Here is an 18,326-nt window from a genome sequence, read left to right as displayed (position 1 = left end):
CATTTCCGCATTATTACTATCGGAAATGATAGTAATAATGATAGGAAATGATGATAATAAAAGGAAATGATATCAAAACTTTATTACTATCAAAGGAAATGATAGTAATAAAGTTTTTGCTACTATAGCACGGTCGCAGAAACTGCCGTGTGACCGCAAGTGGGGCTGCACCGGTGCTAACACGCTTCTCTCTAGTAAGCAGGGTTGTGACGTGTGAACGCTCCACAAAATTTACACCGGTGTAAGATATATCGCAACAAAATACATCGGTGCAGCATCGATGCAAATATGTGCCGTGTGAACAGGGCTATGGTTACAATAGGCAATTTCACACCAGTGATATTCAGTTTTGGTCATTGGGTCCTTTAAAAAAAATGAAAATTGGTCCTGAAGTCATTTAAAAGTCATTAAAAAAGAAGCCTGAAAAACTGTGAGAACCCTGTACTACCTGACTTGCTGTACTGTTCTAGTATTTTTTTCATAGTACAGCTGGAGTAGATTGACTAATACCTTTTTCAAATACTATTGAACGCCTACTGAATATTCTGCCACCCTAGAGATATGATGTCCTGGTTTGTGTGTACTGTATAGTAAGGCAGTATGAGTATTCCGATGTAGCCTATATGTGGGGAAAGGCTGCATAAATGGAGATGATGCAGTGATATTGCGACAGAACTACTAACACTGACATAATCTGAATACTCTGACTGCCTCAGTGTAACGTGACTTGTGGCGGATTTAAAACAACAAGGAAAGAAAACGTCTGGAAATTGGAATGACGTATACGGCATATTCAGTCTCGCAGAGGTTTGTGGTCCTGTTAAATAGTCAGGTGGGAAAACACGTCACCTGTTACTTTACTCTTACGGTAGACGGAGTAGGAATGAAAATGTATCCATCCGTGTGGTTTTTACTTGATGCGTTAACAGGTTTTGGATGTGAAGGGGGCTTTAGAAGGGACTTAGCACAACTGATATGACCGAAAGTTGGCACGGGAAACTATCAACAGTGCCAAAGGAAAGTGAAAAGTTTAAAAGCATAATTTAAAGAATTCAAGGACGTAAACCGAGGAAGTGGCTGTGGCCAATAACGTGCCCTTTTTACAGGGAGATTGAACGTATCACATGACACACTGTTCCTTTTGTGCATGCAGGTCAGTGTAGAAGTGTGATCTGTTCAAAATAAAGTCAGGTGTAGGACACCATTTGAAAAGTGAACTACCTAACAAAAAAAAAATCTGATTTGAGCCAAGTCTGCCTGCTGTGTGAATGTGCTGATGGTTGTTGGTGTTTTGCAGTGAGGATGATATTCTGAAGGAACTGGAGGAATTATCACTTGAAGCCCAGGGTGGAAAACCAAAAGAACCAGCAAAGGTAACTCCTAGTTTATAACATGCTGCGAAACTGACCTAATGATAGCTGGTGTTGGTATAAATACACAGGTGATTAGAGGAAATAGCGCGCCGATTGGTTAAGAAATTTGGACTATTTCTCGACAATCGCCTCGAGCGACTCCGCAAAATGGCGGCCGAACGCTTTCACTGTAAGTGAGGAAGAATTAAAAAAAAAAAAAAAAAGTCCTTCCCACGCCTTAGAGTACCTGGTATTCCTAGGCAGTCTCCCACTCAAGTACTAACCAGGCCCAACTCTGTATGTGGCGCATCGGGCGGCGCCGATCTCCGTTTCCGCAGCCCTCGGCCTCTCGCCTATTACATAGCTAGGGTTACGGTGGGGGGCTAGTCCTCTGGTAACCACGAGAGTTTAACTCCCCATGCACATCTGTATTGCAGCGTGCCTTGCCAGATGGCAGTAGGTACCATTTTTATGATGGTCTTTGGTATGACCCGACCGTGAATAGAACTCACGATCTCCCGATCGAGAGGCGGACACGCTACCACTAGGGCACTAAAGATGCTACGAAGTTTGGTCTTAAACTATTCAAAGCTAAGGTGGAATTGTATTTTATTTTGAAATGGATAAAATAATGTACGTCACTCAGTGTCTGTGTGCCCTTTATTACATTTGCATGCTGCTTTTGAAGTTTGAATTTATTTTATTTATTTATTTTAAATAATCACTTGTGTATTTACCGCGAGTTGGCCAAGCGGTTAGTGTGTCCGCTTCTCAACCAGGAGATTGCGAATTCTACTCGCAGTCGGGTCAAACCAAAGACCATCATAAAAATGGTACCTACTACCATCTGGCAAGGCACGCTGCAATACAGATGCAAGTGGAGAAGTCAAACTCTCATGGTTACCAGAGGACCAGCCCCCCCACTGTAACCCTAGCTGTATAGGCGAGAGGCCGAGGGCTACGGAAACAGAGATTGGCGCCGCACTCGTACGCCTTAAAGCAGGGGCTTCAAAGTTTGGGAGAATAGCAGGGTACAAATAATTTACAGCAGGGTGCAAAATGGTAAAATGTCTGCCAGCGGCAGACATAATGCACACAAAGCGTGCAGGGATAGATAGATAGATGGATGGATAGATGGATGCAAGTACGAATTTTTCATGGGACGGGATGGTTTGGAACAGGCCATCTAAAATTGGGATAACATTTACCCGGGACGGGTATTTGAGGCGGGTCGTCTAGCTTAAGCTTGATTAGCGTTGTTACGCACGCCAGTGTTTCCCACAGAAATTTTGGAGACTATGGGGGAGGCGCGGGGGCTGTTTAAAATTGAGTGATATGTTAAATATTAAGTTATTACTGAAAAACTATTGATTAAAAAAACAAAGACACTGAGAAATGGTCCTATAAACAACTTTACCAATATAAAAGATTACCAGGACTACAAAAATGCAGAAAAATAGGCTTTACTTATCCAAATGCTCCTGTTGGTTCAAAAGTTCAAGTGCAGAGAACCTCACAGCACAACATGAAGTTACCTTAAAATATAATATAAATGCCTCAGCTTTCATGTAAGAAAAAAAACCTAATACTAGTGCTGTGTGCAGGCAGTCTCTCCTGAAGACTAAATTAAACAATTATAAACTAATAAAATAAATGGCTCAGGCTTCATAGAAGAAAAAAAACAATTTGAACAGAATCTCACAGTATGATGCTGAAGCTGCCTAAAAAATGGAAAATAAAATACCATTTTGGCAAAAACGTTGGCATCCATTAATTTCTTGTATTAAGTAAAAAAATATGTTGCCAGATACTGCTGACGTTTTACAGCCCAAAATATGTTCAAAACCCGCCAAAATGCACTTAAAGCCGCCCAAATTGGGCAGGAAACCGCCCAATCTGGCAACACGGGTGGCAGTAATGGCTGCACTTGTCAACAGTGAAATTGGGGCCACGCCCCTTTCTTTTTTTTTTTTTTTAAAGCCCCTATATCTCAAACTAATGAAGGTACAAGCCTAAAATTTTGTACACTATTTATTGGGCACACTGACAATATTTCCAGAAAGTATGAAGCAAATCTGAAATGGTCAGTGGCGAGGCCTCTGGTGATTTCACATGGATTGACCTTCTATTCCCTTCTAGCAGGTTTCCTTCATTTGGTTTGATAGCATACAATCTTATCATATCGCTTATCCTACGTGTATTACGCTGTTCTACTGAACGGAGAATGAGCGTGCAATACTGTTATGATATTTCACGTTTTCAAGACAACGCGACGTCGCACATCAGAGACGTAAAACTTCCTCACTTGCAAGCGACTGTGACGATTTGTAAACAAACATGGCTGCCAGGTTCGCTTTGTTAAATACAGAAGATATTGAGAGAATTTTGGCTGCCAGGTCGCTCCGTTGTGTTTTGTTGTCTATGTTGATTTTACAAGTAAGTTACAGACAGAAATGAATGCTTAAATACAAGTGAAAAGTACTGTGGTGAGCGTGCGTGGAAGAAGAGTCTAGAGACAGAAGTCTTAGTTTCTTGGTCGTTCGCCTTTGCTACTGGCTTGAGTGCGTTTAGTGTTGGCCTTCGCTAACTTGACTGCTGAATGCTACACTGGCTGGAAGGTAACTGGACTGCCGCGCTAACAGCACAAAGTTGCAGATAAGCTAACGTTGGCCTTCGAGAATGCTGATATGAAGTGTGTATGTTTTGTTATTATAATAATATTGGCTGGCTTTTTTTTTTCATGGTCTATCAGATGTATTCCATTCAGCTAGCATGATACTGAACTCTGACAAGTTCAATATCATGCTAGCTGAATGGAATATATCTGATAGACCATGAAAAAAAAAGCCAGCCATTATTAACATAGTTCATATCAGCGTTCTTGAAGGCTAACGCTCGCTTATCTGCGACTTTGTGCTGTTAGCGTCTAGCTTGGGGAGTTTAGCTAATTAGGTATGGCTATAGTGTCGTTAACTCTCTTAGCTAATCAGAAAGCCACAAGCCTGTCCCTCATGATCTCGTTGTCTCCCACTCATTGTGTCCAGAAATCCAACTCCATAGAGGACACAGAGGCTGAGCCAGCACCAACCAAGGCAGACAAGAAGAAGGCCAAGAAGGGCAAGCGTGAAGAAGATGAAGGTGAAGAAGCTCAGGGTAAAGACGACATGGAGAACGAGAGCAGGACGAAAGGCAAAAAGGCACTGGCGGCTCCCGCTGTTGCTTCTGTTGCTTCGGAGTCTGACGACGAGTCGCAATCCCAACTCAAAGCCAAGGTCGTCAAGAAAGGCAGGCAGAAGGGTGTGTCTAACTCGGAAGATGATGATGATGAGGAGGAGGGTGGACGTGAAAAGAAAGGCGGAGGAGGCGACGAAGAGCAGTCAGACGATGACTCTCAGGCTGCACGCAAACAGAAGAAGAAGGCAAAAGCGAAAGCAAAGGCTGACAGTGACAATGACGACGCAGAAGACGATGGCGCCTTCAAGATGAAGACAGCGGCACAGAAGAAGGCGGAGAAGAAGGAGAGGGAGAGAAAGAAGAAGGAGGAAGAGCGGGCCAAGATGAAGGCGAAAAAGGAAAAGGAGGAAGAGGCTGCTAAAAAGGACGCCACAAAAGCTACAGCAGCTCCACCCACGGAAACAAAAAAGATCGAGGTCGAGGAGCTGGACGAGGCAGAAGACCAGGGTGAAGGTAAGGTTTCTTCTACAGATTGTCTACAGTGCTTTGTGAATATTCTTAATATCTTCCTTATTGTATACTACACCAACTATTTATTTATTTATTTATTTTATATTTTCTCTTAAATGTTTTAATACACATGTTATTTACCAGTTGGGAGGTCTGTATCGTGAAATACCGGGACTGAGGTCTTGAAAGAGGGCCGAGGTCACGGTATTTAACCATACAGACCGACCTTAAGCTGGTAAATAATGTATTAATTTTTTTCTTGACCAAATTCTAACAGAAAACGAGAGCGCCCGAAAGGGAAAGCCGAGGCGAGCCACCATTTTGAATCCTCATTCACGGCTGTAATGCAAATGGCTTCCTCCTCGGTATACAAGTGCACTTCCATGGCAGGAAAAAAACTACATTTTGCCACCTATGTAGTCCCCATTTATACAAATAGGAGTCATTCAGGATTCAGCCATGTTTTTGCTCGGCGTTAGCAACAGTTAGAGGTTTTTAGCTTTCTCCTGAAATGTTTTTTTTCTTTTATTTCTTCTCCCTCAGGGTAGTAAAACTCGCTTTCGCTGTGAACACTGTCGTTATCCATGCTGTAAAATTAATGCTATTCTCCTGAGAAATGCTGGTAAAAATTTATAAGATTTTTGATAATCTTATAAAAAAAAAAAAAAGAAATGTTGACAAAAAATGCTACTATGTTTGTTGTTGTGAACGAGCGAGTCGCCAGAGGTCCGTAACTGGGGTCCGTTTCGTAGGATACGGACCCGCTCAATAGCCAGTCGGAGCGCAGGATTTGATGGAAACAGGACCGTGAAAAAAATAAAGACGTTTAATAGTTTTCTTGCAATTTCAAGTTACTAGTACAACATATCGTTAATAAGAATTCAACTCCATGCCTAGGATTTTAGAACTTGTCGGAGGAGAACTGAAGTCACTTGCTTTTATTTCTTAATTAATGTGTTATTCAATTATGTTTTCGGTTTTAGTAACCTTATATCGTGACTCGTATTGGCAACTAATTGCAATTAAATGTAATATTTATCGGCCTATTCGGTTTTTAGCCATGTTGAATTTAGTTCGTTTGGTCCACGGCAGGCGTCGCTTATCCGCGCGATCTTCACGAGACTTGTGCGAGACTTCAAAACGTGAAGTGTCAGCCAGGTGTCAGTGCCGCCATTTTGAAACCTGTTTTCTAAACGAAATATTGCACAAAAACGAGTTTAAATGACGATTACTACCGACTTTTTTCAAACTTGCCTGATTTGCAATCAAAACACACAAAACTTCCGGCTTGATTACATCAGCATTCGAAAGAGGGCACACGCGGCTTTTGACAATGTTGGTAGATGTCGGTCACTTTCCGTGTGTCTGAAATCGCTCCCTACTCACTACATAGGGCACTATATAGTGAGGACGCCATTTTGTAGTGCTCTCCGAAACCTTAGTGAGGATTATTTACACCCTATATAGCGCACTCAAAGTATCCCACAATGCATCACGAAAAGTAGTGTACAACGCTGGTCACTAACCAAAGCAATATATCCCATCATGCATTGCGGTCGCGCCGAAAGAAATCAAATTAAAAGTCTCAGATTTGATTTAATAAAAGGCAGCGGCAAAGAAGAAAGTATTCAGCCTTGATTTAAAAGAACTGAAAGATGCAGCTACTTTGTATTGATTAATGTGGGAAATTATACGCTCAGTATAATATGGATTTATCACAAAAATACACGCATGTATTTATTATTTTGAAAACCCACCAGCCGACTGATCTGGCACGTTTAAATTGTGCGACAGTAATGACGTAAAGACCAGCGCGACGGACTAGTGTCCGAAAGCGTTTTTTCATTTACCAATGAGCTCACTATATAGTACAGTGGCATGCAAAAGTTTGGGCACCCTTGCTGAAAATGTCTGTTACTGTGAATAGTTAAATGAGCAGAAGATGAACTGATCACCAAAAGGCATAAAGGTAAAGACGACATTTCTTTTCAGTGTTTTCTGCAAGATGTGTGTATTATTTTTTTTTTTTGTACAATTGGAGAGTGAAAAAAGAAAAGGAACACCAGGTGAAAGTTTGGGCACCCCAATACATTTGAGTTCTCAGGTAACTTTTACCAAGGTTCCAGACCTTAATTATCTTATTGAGCTGTGGCTTGTTCAAATTCTTTGTTAGGAAAGGTCAGATGATGCAGATTTCAAAGCTGTATAAATTCTCTGACTCCTCAAACTTGTCCCTAAAATCAACAGCCATGGGCTCCTCTAAGCAACTCCCTCGCATTCTGAAAAATAAAATAATTGATGCTCACAAAGCAGGAGAAGGCTACAAGAACGTAGCAAAGTGTTTTCAGGTAGCTGTTTCCTCAGATCGTAATGTTATTAAAAAATGGCAGTTAACAGAAACAGTGGTGGAGATCAAGGTGAGGTCTGGAAGATGAAGAAAACTTTCTGAAAGAACTGCTCGTTGGATTGCTAGAAAGGCAAATAAAAAAAACCCTGTTTGACTGCAAAAGACCTTCAGAAAGATTTAGCAGACCCTGGAGTGGTGGTGCACTGTTCTACTATGCAGCGACACCTGAACAAATATGACCTTCTTGAGAGAGTCATCAGAAGAAAACCGTTCCTGTGTCCAAACCACAAAATTCAGCATCTGAAGTTTGCAAATGAACATCTAAATAAGCCTGATGCATTTTGGAAACAAGTCCTGTGGACTGATGAAATCAAAATAGAACTTTTTGGCCACAATGTGCAAAGGTATGTTTGACGAAAAAAGGGTGCCAAATTCCAGGAAAAGAACACCTCTCCAACTCTGAAGCATGGGTGTGGATCGATCATGCTTTGGGGTTGTGTTGCAGCCAGTGGCACATGGCATGTTTCATTGGTCGAGGGAAGCATGGATTCGAATAAATACTAGCAAACTCTGGAAGCAAACATCACACCATCTGTAAAAAAGTTGAAGTTAAAAAGAGGATGGGTCCTACAATAAGACGACGATCCAAAACACACCTCAAACTCTACAATGGAATACCTCAAGAGGCCCGAGCTGAAGGTTTTGCCCTGGCCCTCACAGTCGCCTGACCTGAACATCATTGAAAATCTGTGGACAGATCTCAAAAGAGCAGTGCATGCAAGACAGCCCAAGAAACTTGTAGAACTGGAAGCCTTTTGCAAGGACGAATGTGTGAAAATCCCCCAGGTAAGAACTGAAAGATTATTAGCTAGCTATAAAGTGTTTACAAGCTCTGATACTTGCCAAAGGGGTTGTTACTAGGTACTAACCATGCAGGGTGCCCAAACTTTTTTGCTTTGGGCCCTTTTCCTTTTTTGTCATTTTGAAAATGCAAAAGATGAAAATGAAGAAAAAAAATTGTTTTTGCTTTAAATATAAAGGAAATGAGTCGTCTTTAACTTTATGCCTTTTGGAGATCAGTTCATCTTCAACTTGCTTAACTGTTCACAGTAACAGCAATTTTGACCAGGGGTGCACAAACTTTTTTGCATACCACTGTAATTCCCTATATAGGGAGTAGTGAACGAGTGAGTGATTTCGGACACGAGGTTTGATTTCCGCTGTACGTTTTACTTCCGTCCTACGATGTCTCGCACAGGTCTCAACCAGCGCTTGAAACTAACGGCGTCCCGGGGACCATAAAAAATGTCATCGGGACACAATTATCATGTCTGGGACAATCCCGGGACAATGGAAAAAAATAGATCTAGAAAAAAAGTTCTACATTAATATTATTTACAAAGCCGTAACACATACGTAGACATTCACCTGATTTGTCAATTTTAATTTTAAAACGTTAACAGCGAAAAATACATAGTAGCTACACTTTCGATGCACCTGCATCCGTAGGCTACAGAGCAACGCATTCTGTTCGAGAATCTTCGGCCGGTGTCCGCATTATATGGACTTGGAATGGAATTGCTACCGCACACGCTGCGCCGACTCTTGCCAGAACAAAAATGCTTAAGTGGTTGAAGCGGACCGACCGCGGGGAAGAAACTGAAAGCCCAGACATAACGTCTCCGGGACCTTCAGGATCCAAAGTGTCATCGCCTGGTCTGCAGGCAACGCTAGCAACTGAATGAACTGAATGAACACTGTTAGACACGTTATAAAATACAACAGGAATGATGTGGATGATATTGACGGAAGATACCGTTCAACAGAATAAGTGAGTTTTCTTGGTTTCTTTCTAGTTCAGAAAGTTTAGTCAGTCAGCAGCACAACTAGGCTTGGACCTGCACTATGTTGATGTTGCTAACATTTGCACCCACGCTTCGGCAGCGAAAGTTCATAAAATGGATAATGGAAAGTTCATAAAAAGGGATAACGGTAATGGATAACGGAAAGTTCATAAAAATGGATAACGGTAATGGTGAAAATTATAAGTTGGCCTTATAAGTGCCAACAGATATTCAAGGTATAAGTAGATGAAATGAACATAAAAGGGGTCTTATTTTCAACTAAAGTGTACTGCAGATGTAGGGAGTTGAAACATTTTCTGAATGAGCTAGTTGGCCCCTTTAAATAAACGGGTATCTATTCATACAGTGAGATCGCCAAAGTTTAATAAACTGAAAATGCAATAACTGTAATTTTGAAGTAGATGATGTATAGGACATGTGTCGCTTGTGTCTTGTGACTTATTGTAAAAATGATATAAAGGGTTCAAAATCGCATAGTTACAAATATAATAGTAACTTCATATGATAATATTAACCACTGGTTATTTCAGAGAGGAAAAAAATGGGGACACTATTGCTTCCATTCGGGACAATACAACACAGAATTCGGGACCACTGGGGGACACAAAGAAAAAAAGTTAATTTCGAGCCCTGGTCTCAACGAAGCTTGTTTACAGCCATCGCTTTGACTGATGTATTACATAGCGTATTTCAGACGCTCATAACTTGCTCTAGCAGCGACCAGAAATGCATTCCTGTATTTAATAAAATGAGAGAAATAGAATTTTGATGATAAATTTGCCTTCGGTTCTCCTTTAAAAATGTACCTTTTCCTCAGATGAGGGTGAGGGTGAGAAGAAAAAGAAGAAAGACAAGAAAAAGAAGAAAGGAGAAAAGGAAGAAAAGGAGAAGAAGAAAGGACCAAGCAAAGCTGCAGTGAAGGCCATGCAGGAGGCTCTGGCTCGGCTGAAGGAGGAGGAGGAGCGAGCCAAGAGGGAGGAAGAGGAGCGGGAGAGACGCCTGGCCGAGCTGGAGGCACAGAGGCTTGAGCAGGTTAGTCAAACTCAACACGGCTCTTATGAGAGTCGGGGGTTTTTTTGGAGAAAGCTGGATACACTTTCAACATGTACATGGACTTTGTTATGCGTTGCATAAAGTACCAAATACTGAAGCGGTTTCCGGACCCTGGCATCCTGGTAGAGTTCCAAATACCAAATGAAGTCCTGCGGTGAAACTATCGGAGGAGGGCGGCAGCGGCGGGCAGGATAAGAGTGACCGAGCTGTTGTATGCAGATGATGTGGTAATTTTTTTCGAAAGATATCGAAGAGCTTAATCAGATCCTTGCTATATATGACAGAACATTATCAAGATTCTGACTTCAGATGTCTTATTTTAAAACAGAGTCGATCAAGACTCAGAAATCCGTAGCATCTGTAAATAACATCAGTATAAAGAATGTCAGGGAGTTTCGATACCTGGGTCATATAATTGCTAACACGGAAAAAACATCTGCAGCTTTGCACTCAAGAATCGCGTCTGCTTTCCAAAATTGGGAGGAATTAAAGCACTGTCAAAATGACTGACTGACTGATTAAAAAAAAAATATATATATATATATATATATATATATATATATATAAATAAAATATCGGAGTACACGTATAAAGATCCTAACGGCATGTGTGAGATCGAGATTGCTATATTCAAACATACGAATTGTCAGCAGCCGACTTGTACAAAATTGAGAACGTCTGGAATGGCTTTCTGAGAAAGATGGTAACAGGTGGATTTGCGAGAAAAAATGCTCCCTCTCGCGTCCAGAGAAAGAAGGGCGTAGATCCTGCAACTCAAGTAGAAGGAGATATCAACTGGGCCTTCAAGATTTCAAACGAGCATCTATGCAAACTTAAAAATTCATGCTGTGTAAGGGACTTTTGTCACGCCCAGTATTTGAAATATATGGGACACGTATGCCGTATGGAAAACGGTGCTTTTGCAAAAGATGATTTTTTTTTTTTTTTTTGACAGCAAAACTCCTAACAAGATCTGGAGCAATATCGAGATGTTGCTAGGGTTCGACTGATCTCAAGCAAAGAGAACTATGATGGACTCTAACAGGTTTAATTGACTGCTAGATATTAGATTCTGCCGACAGTCGTGCCCTAAGGCCAAGAGTGGGCCACTTGGGGGGGTGGAAAACTGATGATGATGATGATGATGAGACGATACATGTTATCTGGGTAATTTTGGTTAAAAAAAAAAAACGCTCTTGTCTTATTAAGTAGGAACTCCACAATCCTACTTAATGTTTAAACCATTCATTAGTCATAGTTCAGAACTGGTTTTACACACTTGTTCAAATGTCACTGGTCTTCCACAGAGATAGTGACCACCACTGCCAAATGTATTCTCTCCTGCAGGAGCGACTGGAAGCAGAGAGGAAGGAGAAGAAGAAGCAGAAGGACAAAGAAAGGAAGGAGAGGCTGAAGAAGGAGGGCAAGCTCCTGACCAAATCGCAGAAAGAGGCTCGAGCCAGAGCTGAGGCCACACTGCGGTTACTGCAGGCCCAGGGTGAGTGAGACAGGGACGGACTAAGGGCGTATTCACACCTACGTTGTTTGGTCCGGACCAAACGAACCAAATTTCCCTTGGTCCGGACCTTTTGGGTTGGTCTGAATACAAACCACCGAGCTCTGGTCTGGACCAAACAAGCGGACCGAGACCGAGCTGCAAGGTCGAACTCGGTCCGGACCAAAGGAACCCTGGTGCGGAGCTTTTGGAGGTGTGAAAGCAGACCGGACCTAATCCGACAGTTTTGCTTTTTTTGTACCTCGGGAGCTTCCGTCGTTTGTCGAGCATTATGGGAAACAGAGTCTTGACACTCCACCGTAAAGCGCAAACACTGTTTCGGTTGTCAAGGGTCGTTCAGTCACCAGTGGTAGGCGAGTACAAAAAATGAGTAGGGGGCAAACGTGGGCCGAGGAAGAAACGCGTACCCTTGTGGATATCTGGGCAGATGTCCACATATCTGAGCTTTTGGAGAGAACACACAAAAATGCCGACGTGTTTGCTGTATTCAGTGAGAAAATGAAGGAGAAGGGGTTCACGCGCTCCCCAGAACAATGTCGGCTAAAAGTGAAGAAACTCCGTCAGACCTACATTAAAATCAGGGACATTCTTTCAGAAAGTGGCCGTACTAGCGACGCAAAAAAGAAATTCATCTATTGCGTGAAGAGCCAGAACTGTCACAACATGATGTGCGCTCATCAGCGCTATCCTCCGTAGCCGCCTTGCCCTTTGTCGTCGTCGTTGATAAATTACTTGTACAACAGCATAGTAATCGCACAATTGTGAAAACAGTAAAAACTGGAAAAAACATATAGCTTTGATGACATTAAAAAGAATAACAGCACGGAAAGCCTCCATGACTACTTTTGAACTTGACGCTTTGTGCGCGTGTCGTCTCTGACCAATACCTGAACGACCTCAGGGCGCGTGGCTTTGTTGACAGATTTTGGTCCGCTTACTAAAATGTACAGTGTGAAAGCGAACCGCACCAAAATGAAAAAATAAAAAAAACATTTGGTTCGGACCAACTATCGAACTATCCTTGTCTGAATACACCCTAAAACAAAGAATGAGCAAGCGTAGGGGTGCAGTTTATATCAGAACGTCTCTTTGTGAATTCAACAGCACATTTTAAAGTGTTTTTTACGTATTTGCATGAAAAAAAATTGCTCGTTTTTTTAGCTGTGGTTGCTTCTCTGAGGTCAGTTCTGCTGATCCGGTTTAGTAAGTTGGACCTAGGTGCCTGCTGAGAACATTCTCAGAGACCTAATTATGAAATTGTTGTGAATAATAGTCATGTTTTTGTCGTCCATCCATCCATTATCTCTAGCCGTTTATCCTGTTCTACAGGGTCGCAGGCAAGCTGGAGCCTATCCCAGCTGACTACGGGCGAAAGGCGGGGTACACCCTGGACAAGTCGCCAGGTCATCACAGGGCCGACACATAGACACAGACAACCATTCACACTCACATTCACACCTACGGTCAATTTAGAGTCACCAGTTAACCTAACCTGCATGTCTTTGGACTGTGGGGGAAACCGGAGCACCCGGAGGAAACCCACGCAGACACGGGGAGAACATGCAAACTCCACACAGAAAGGTCCTCGTCGGCTGCTGGGCTCGAACCCGGACCTTCTTGCTGTGAGGCAACAGTGCGAACCACTACACCACCGTGCCACCCACCGTTTTAGTAGTGTTAATCAGAAAAAGCATCTCCGACAGCATACTCAGAGTATGGGTTCTGGTTTTTTGTTTTGTTTGGTTTTTAAAAACAAACTCTGTATGGAGCCCCGGAAGGGACATGGGAAGGGGGGTGTACTTTTTTTGCGAGGTCACACAACTTGTCATTTTGGTTTTTGAGACTACGTAACTTCCCCATACATTGACGTCAGGGCATACCCTCGAGCAAAAGACGATGTGATTGGCTGGCCAAGCAGTCTGAATACTGTAAATGCTAATCAAAGTCCCTTCCCACGCCATGTGGCGCGTAGGGCGGCGCCAATCTCCGTTTCTGTTCCCCTCGGCGTGTCTCCTGTTACATAGCTAGGGTTACAGTGCCGGGGCTAGTCTTCTGGTAACCACGAGAGTTTGACTCCCCACTCGCATCTGTATTGGAGCGTGCCTTGCCAGACGGCAGTAGGTACCATTTTTACGATGGTCTTTGGTATGACCCGACCATGAGTAGAACTCGCGATCGAGAGGCGGACACGCTAACCACTAGGCCAACTCAGAGTTTTAAATGCTAATAATGCAGTACAATTTTTTTTTTTTTAATATTGCTTTGGCTTCTGCTGGTAAAACGATAGGAAACTCTCACGCAAGCAAACTTTCAAGTTGCGTACATGCTCCGTTTTGAAGATTTCGTAAATGTAGGACATGTGTAAACGCCATTTATGTGCATTTAAACTCCATTACAGGACTGTTTCCATGGTGCCAAACTGCCCTAGATGTACACTGACTTAAGTATTTATTTTTAAAAAATGCAATAACGTTCATAGAATTTTTTTGAGATTGGTCTGAAATATAAATATATGAGAACTTTCATCACAAAATGCTATATATCCAGTTTTGCTAATTTGGGGGGGGAAAGCATTTATTTATTTTTTATTGTGCATCATTGAAAAATTAAATTGATAACTTTTTAAATAACATTATATTATAAACTACTCAATCATATGACATGTTCTGATAAAATCCTTAACTCATGCAAAATGAAGAAAAGTGTGATTATTTTTCTCAAAATGCTATAAATCCATTCGACTTTTTTCACAAAATGGTGTATATATCAAAGTTAATTAAAAATGACAAGTCTAAGTTTTGCATGCATTAAACTGTCACAGTATGGTTTCGTAAATAATAAAAGTCCTATCAAGCGTAATAAATGTGAAACTTTACACTTAATTGTAGGATTTACCCTTTTGTGACGAGAATGCTCCGAAGAGTTATGTGGCAAAAGCACTATGATGGTTTCACCCCATGCTCAAATTTTTACCTCCGCCAAGGAGGTTGTTTTCGGTAGCGTTGGTTTGTTTGTTTGTTGGTTTGTCTGTTAGCAACATTACGGAAAAAGTTTTATGAACGGATTGCTCTGAAATTTTTTCCAGAGGTGTGACTGGGCACAAGTAACAATCCATTAAATTTTGGCGGTGATCCGGATCACCTTCTGGATCCCGGATTTTTTTTTTTTAAAGGATTCTTGGCGGAGGTCTGCGCTCTCAGAGTGCTTTGGTGGTGGGGTTTTTTTTTTTTTTTTTTTAAAAGCTAGCAACAGGACTAAAATACAGATGTGCACAAATCAGTTTACAAGAAAATCCTGCATGCCTCATCGAAAATAATTTCTTTTAATCTTTTGTCCCATTTTATACCCTGATCTGCTTCTCTTCAGCATTAAAGTGCATATTCTGGACCAATTTCATTTTTTTTTTTAATATGAAAGAATGTCCCTTTACACACACATCCAGAAGAGTAATTTAGCACACGGCCATCTGTCTACAGCAGAAAAACCAAAACACGTCTGGAAAAATCTTAAGGGAGTCTGGAGCCAGATTCGTGACGGTACCTGCGGAAGCGCCAGCAGGCTGCGCGAGCTTTGCACAGTTTCCGTGCACAGCCTGTGTAGACCAAGCGCTCCCATTTCTCTCTCATTGTCCGGTCTTTTGGAAAACAATGAGTACTAATCCCATCATGATTGGTGTTGCTACACCCTCCTACGATACATCTGTTAACCATTTTAATAATTACGTGATAACGTTGAAGAAATTTGCAGAAACCACCAGGTCGTTTTCTCATAAACAAACCAGCGCTGACGTAGGATTCAGAGGGAGGCGTCCCGCACGCGACGTCACGAAAATCAATGTTTGCCGGGAAATCCAAATGCCAAGTTTTTTCAGAGGCGGACCAATTCGCCTCAAATGGCTTGATTTCAACTGAATTTTTCTGGTATTGCGCAAGGTAAAAAAATTGCACAAAATGTGACACATATTTGACCAAAGTTTAATATAAAATAGGAGAATTACATTGATCTTGCTCCAGAATTTACCCACGATATGCACTTTTAAAAGCTAAATAATCATTGGAAAGTTTGTCCGCATGACAAAGAGAACGATTGTCCCGTGCATTGCGAGTACGCCCGATTTTGCGGCACCTTTCCACCAGCAGAATACCTTATTTGCTTCTTTGTTTCACGCTCATATGATCTGATGCGATTTTCTACAGTCCTCCCTGTTTTTCTTGGCGTCGGTGAAACCAGAATTTTATCCTCTAATCCGTTGAAATAGTTCTCGATTCGGCGTCACCTTCAAACGATCATGGGCGCCGCCATGTTGGACAAATCGAGAGCGCCGATTCAGGGATGAGAATTTTCCGCCGATCGGCAGATTTCCGACTTTTTCAGACCAAAATGATTGTTTTTGAGATCGATGTAAATCTGTTGAGAAGTTTTCGGGGAGTGTATGGTTAACGATCTGTGGTCCCCTTATAACGCAGACATCCCAAGTCTCCCAGAAGTTCCGGGAGTCTCCCGCATATTGATGGGTGGCTCCCTGATGCCCGCAAATTAGAGAATATCTCCTGAAATCTAGAGCAAGCGAGCAAGAGCATGCACGCGAAACATTAATGTCTGCATCGCGCATCTTAGAATGTGAGCGAAAGAGACTGCGTGTGTGCCTGTTCATGTAGTGCATGCTAGACAAAGAGCATCCTGATTTGGTTTATTTTGCTGAGTAAACCAATCAGCTTTCAGTGTGGGCGGGCTTTTATCTCTTTTCTCGAGGACCGAGGTTTTCAGTGCAGCCTACAGGATCGCAGGGGTGATAACGTTCCGGTGCCGCGCCGGAATTCCCTTTACTGTCTATTTGCGCATCTCAGAATGACACAGGACAATGGGCGAACTAGATTTTTTTTTTTTTTTTCCTCAGCCACGGCACGCCGGAAATCCGGCGCGGCGCGCCGGAACGCTATCACCCCTGGGATCGTCATGCCAGAGAGAGAGAGAGCACGCGCCCCAAAAAAACAAAATACAAAACCCACTTCGCTTCAGATTACACAAAAGAATCTCCCTGTCTAATAAGGGTCAAAAATAATGACCGTTTCGCGCGATGTACCGTTTGCAGCAGTGGTTTCAGCATTGCCCACGGTGGCTTAAAGTGCCATTCCACCATTGGATGTATTCTTTGGCATAAAATACAATATATTTTATGACAACATGACTAGACAGAGAAATCTTTTAGCTTCAAAATGATATATCAAACATAATTTTTTGACAACGACAAGTATATTAATTTTGCGACCAAAGTCACCTACCCTTTTAATTTCCGCGCGGTAGTGAAACGTGATGTCATCGGCAGGTTCCCCTTCTTGTGTACCACGTCACGTGTGACGTGGCACAGATTATCAGCAATGGCGGATAGAACGCGATTTCCACTTGCTGTGCCGATATTCACCATCGACCGTCTCCTTTGGGCATCACTTGCTATTTTCCTTCGCTTCTTTTCCGTAGCTGACAATCGCGTTCTATCCGCCATTGCTGATAATCTGTGCCACGTCACACGTGACGTGGTACACAAGAAGGGGAACCTGCCGATGACATCACGTTTCACTACCGCGCGGAAATTAAAAGGGTAGGTGACTTTGGTCGCAAAATTAATATACTTGTCGTTGTCAAAAAATTATGTTTGATATATCATTTTGAAGCTAAAAGATTTCTCTGTCTAGTCATGTTGCCATAAAATATATTGTATTTTATGCCAAAAAAATACATCCAATGGTGGAATGGCACTTTAAATGATTGTAAAGGACATGTTGAGGTGAGGAGTGTCAGTTCATGTGCATTATATTTAGGTCTACGACAGGCTGTCATGAAAAGACCAAACTTATTGAAGATTTCCATAAAATAACAGTGTACAAAAAATATGATGTTTTAAAGCTTTTTGGTTTTTTTTTTTTTTTTTGTTCCTCTCTTACCCCCCTTTGGTGTGATGAACGCGTGCTGATAGTCACCGGTTCTCTATGCTCTTTGTTTAAGGTGTTGAAGTGCCATCCAAAGACTCGATGCCAAAGAAGAAGCCTGTTTACTCTGACAAAAGAAAAAAGAAGCCAACGGCACACGCTGCTGAAGGTGATGTTTCCTAAAACTGTACTGCTGCGTTCAAACCCTTGGTGCTTTATGTCATGGGATATTACATATGGTTTATTCCTGTTGGCTCTGCCAGAGACCTCAGAAGTGGCTTCACCTACGTCGGAAGTGGCTGACCCGATCGCCATGGCGATGGAAGTCGACGCTTCCAAAGAGGAGCCAGGTAACTTAGCACACTTAATCTTTTGAGTCACTGTTCATTCCTGAGATGATGTGTGCAGTGTTTCGCATGAAGGCAGGTTGTGAAACTTTTTTTTTTTTTTAGTACTCGTTTCTGCAGAAGCTGACACTCAGGCTGACAGTGCAGACCTAGATGACTGGGAAGCCATGGCCAGTGATGAGGAAGGGGGGAAGACTGTAAACGGTGAGCTACGCTTCGAGGGCGCTTGTGCTGG

At 42.2% G+C, this 18,326-nt stretch overlaps 1 protein-coding gene across 1 annotated transcript in view; it reads left to right on the top strand.

The window, feature by feature from the left end:
• The window catches only part of eif5b (eukaryotic translation initiation factor 5B), a 79,357-nt gene that overhangs the window by 29,494 nt on the left and 31,537 nt on the right, over positions 1-18,326 (top strand). Inside the window, exons 3-9 of the mRNA XM_060898876.1 lie at positions 1,298-1,373; positions 4,397-5,039; positions 10,066-10,280; positions 11,649-11,799; positions 17,821-17,913; positions 18,008-18,094; positions 18,197-18,295. Coding sequence (XP_060754859.1) covers positions 1,298-1,373; positions 4,397-5,039; positions 10,066-10,280; positions 11,649-11,799; positions 17,821-17,913; positions 18,008-18,094; positions 18,197-18,295 — 1,364 coding nt within the window. The remainder of the gene's footprint in view (positions 1-1,297; positions 1,374-4,396; positions 5,040-10,065; positions 10,281-11,648; positions 11,800-17,820; positions 17,914-18,007; positions 18,095-18,196; positions 18,296-18,326) is intronic.

The sequence above is a fragment of the Neoarius graeffei genome, chromosome 18, assembly GCF_027579695.1.
Source record: "Neoarius graeffei isolate fNeoGra1 chromosome 18, fNeoGra1.pri, whole genome shotgun sequence".
Classification (NCBI taxonomy): domain Eukaryota; kingdom Metazoa; phylum Chordata; class Actinopteri; order Siluriformes; family Ariidae; genus Neoarius; species Neoarius graeffei.
Note: the sequence above shows the minus strand (reverse complement) of the source record. Positions and strands in the feature narration are given on the sequence as shown.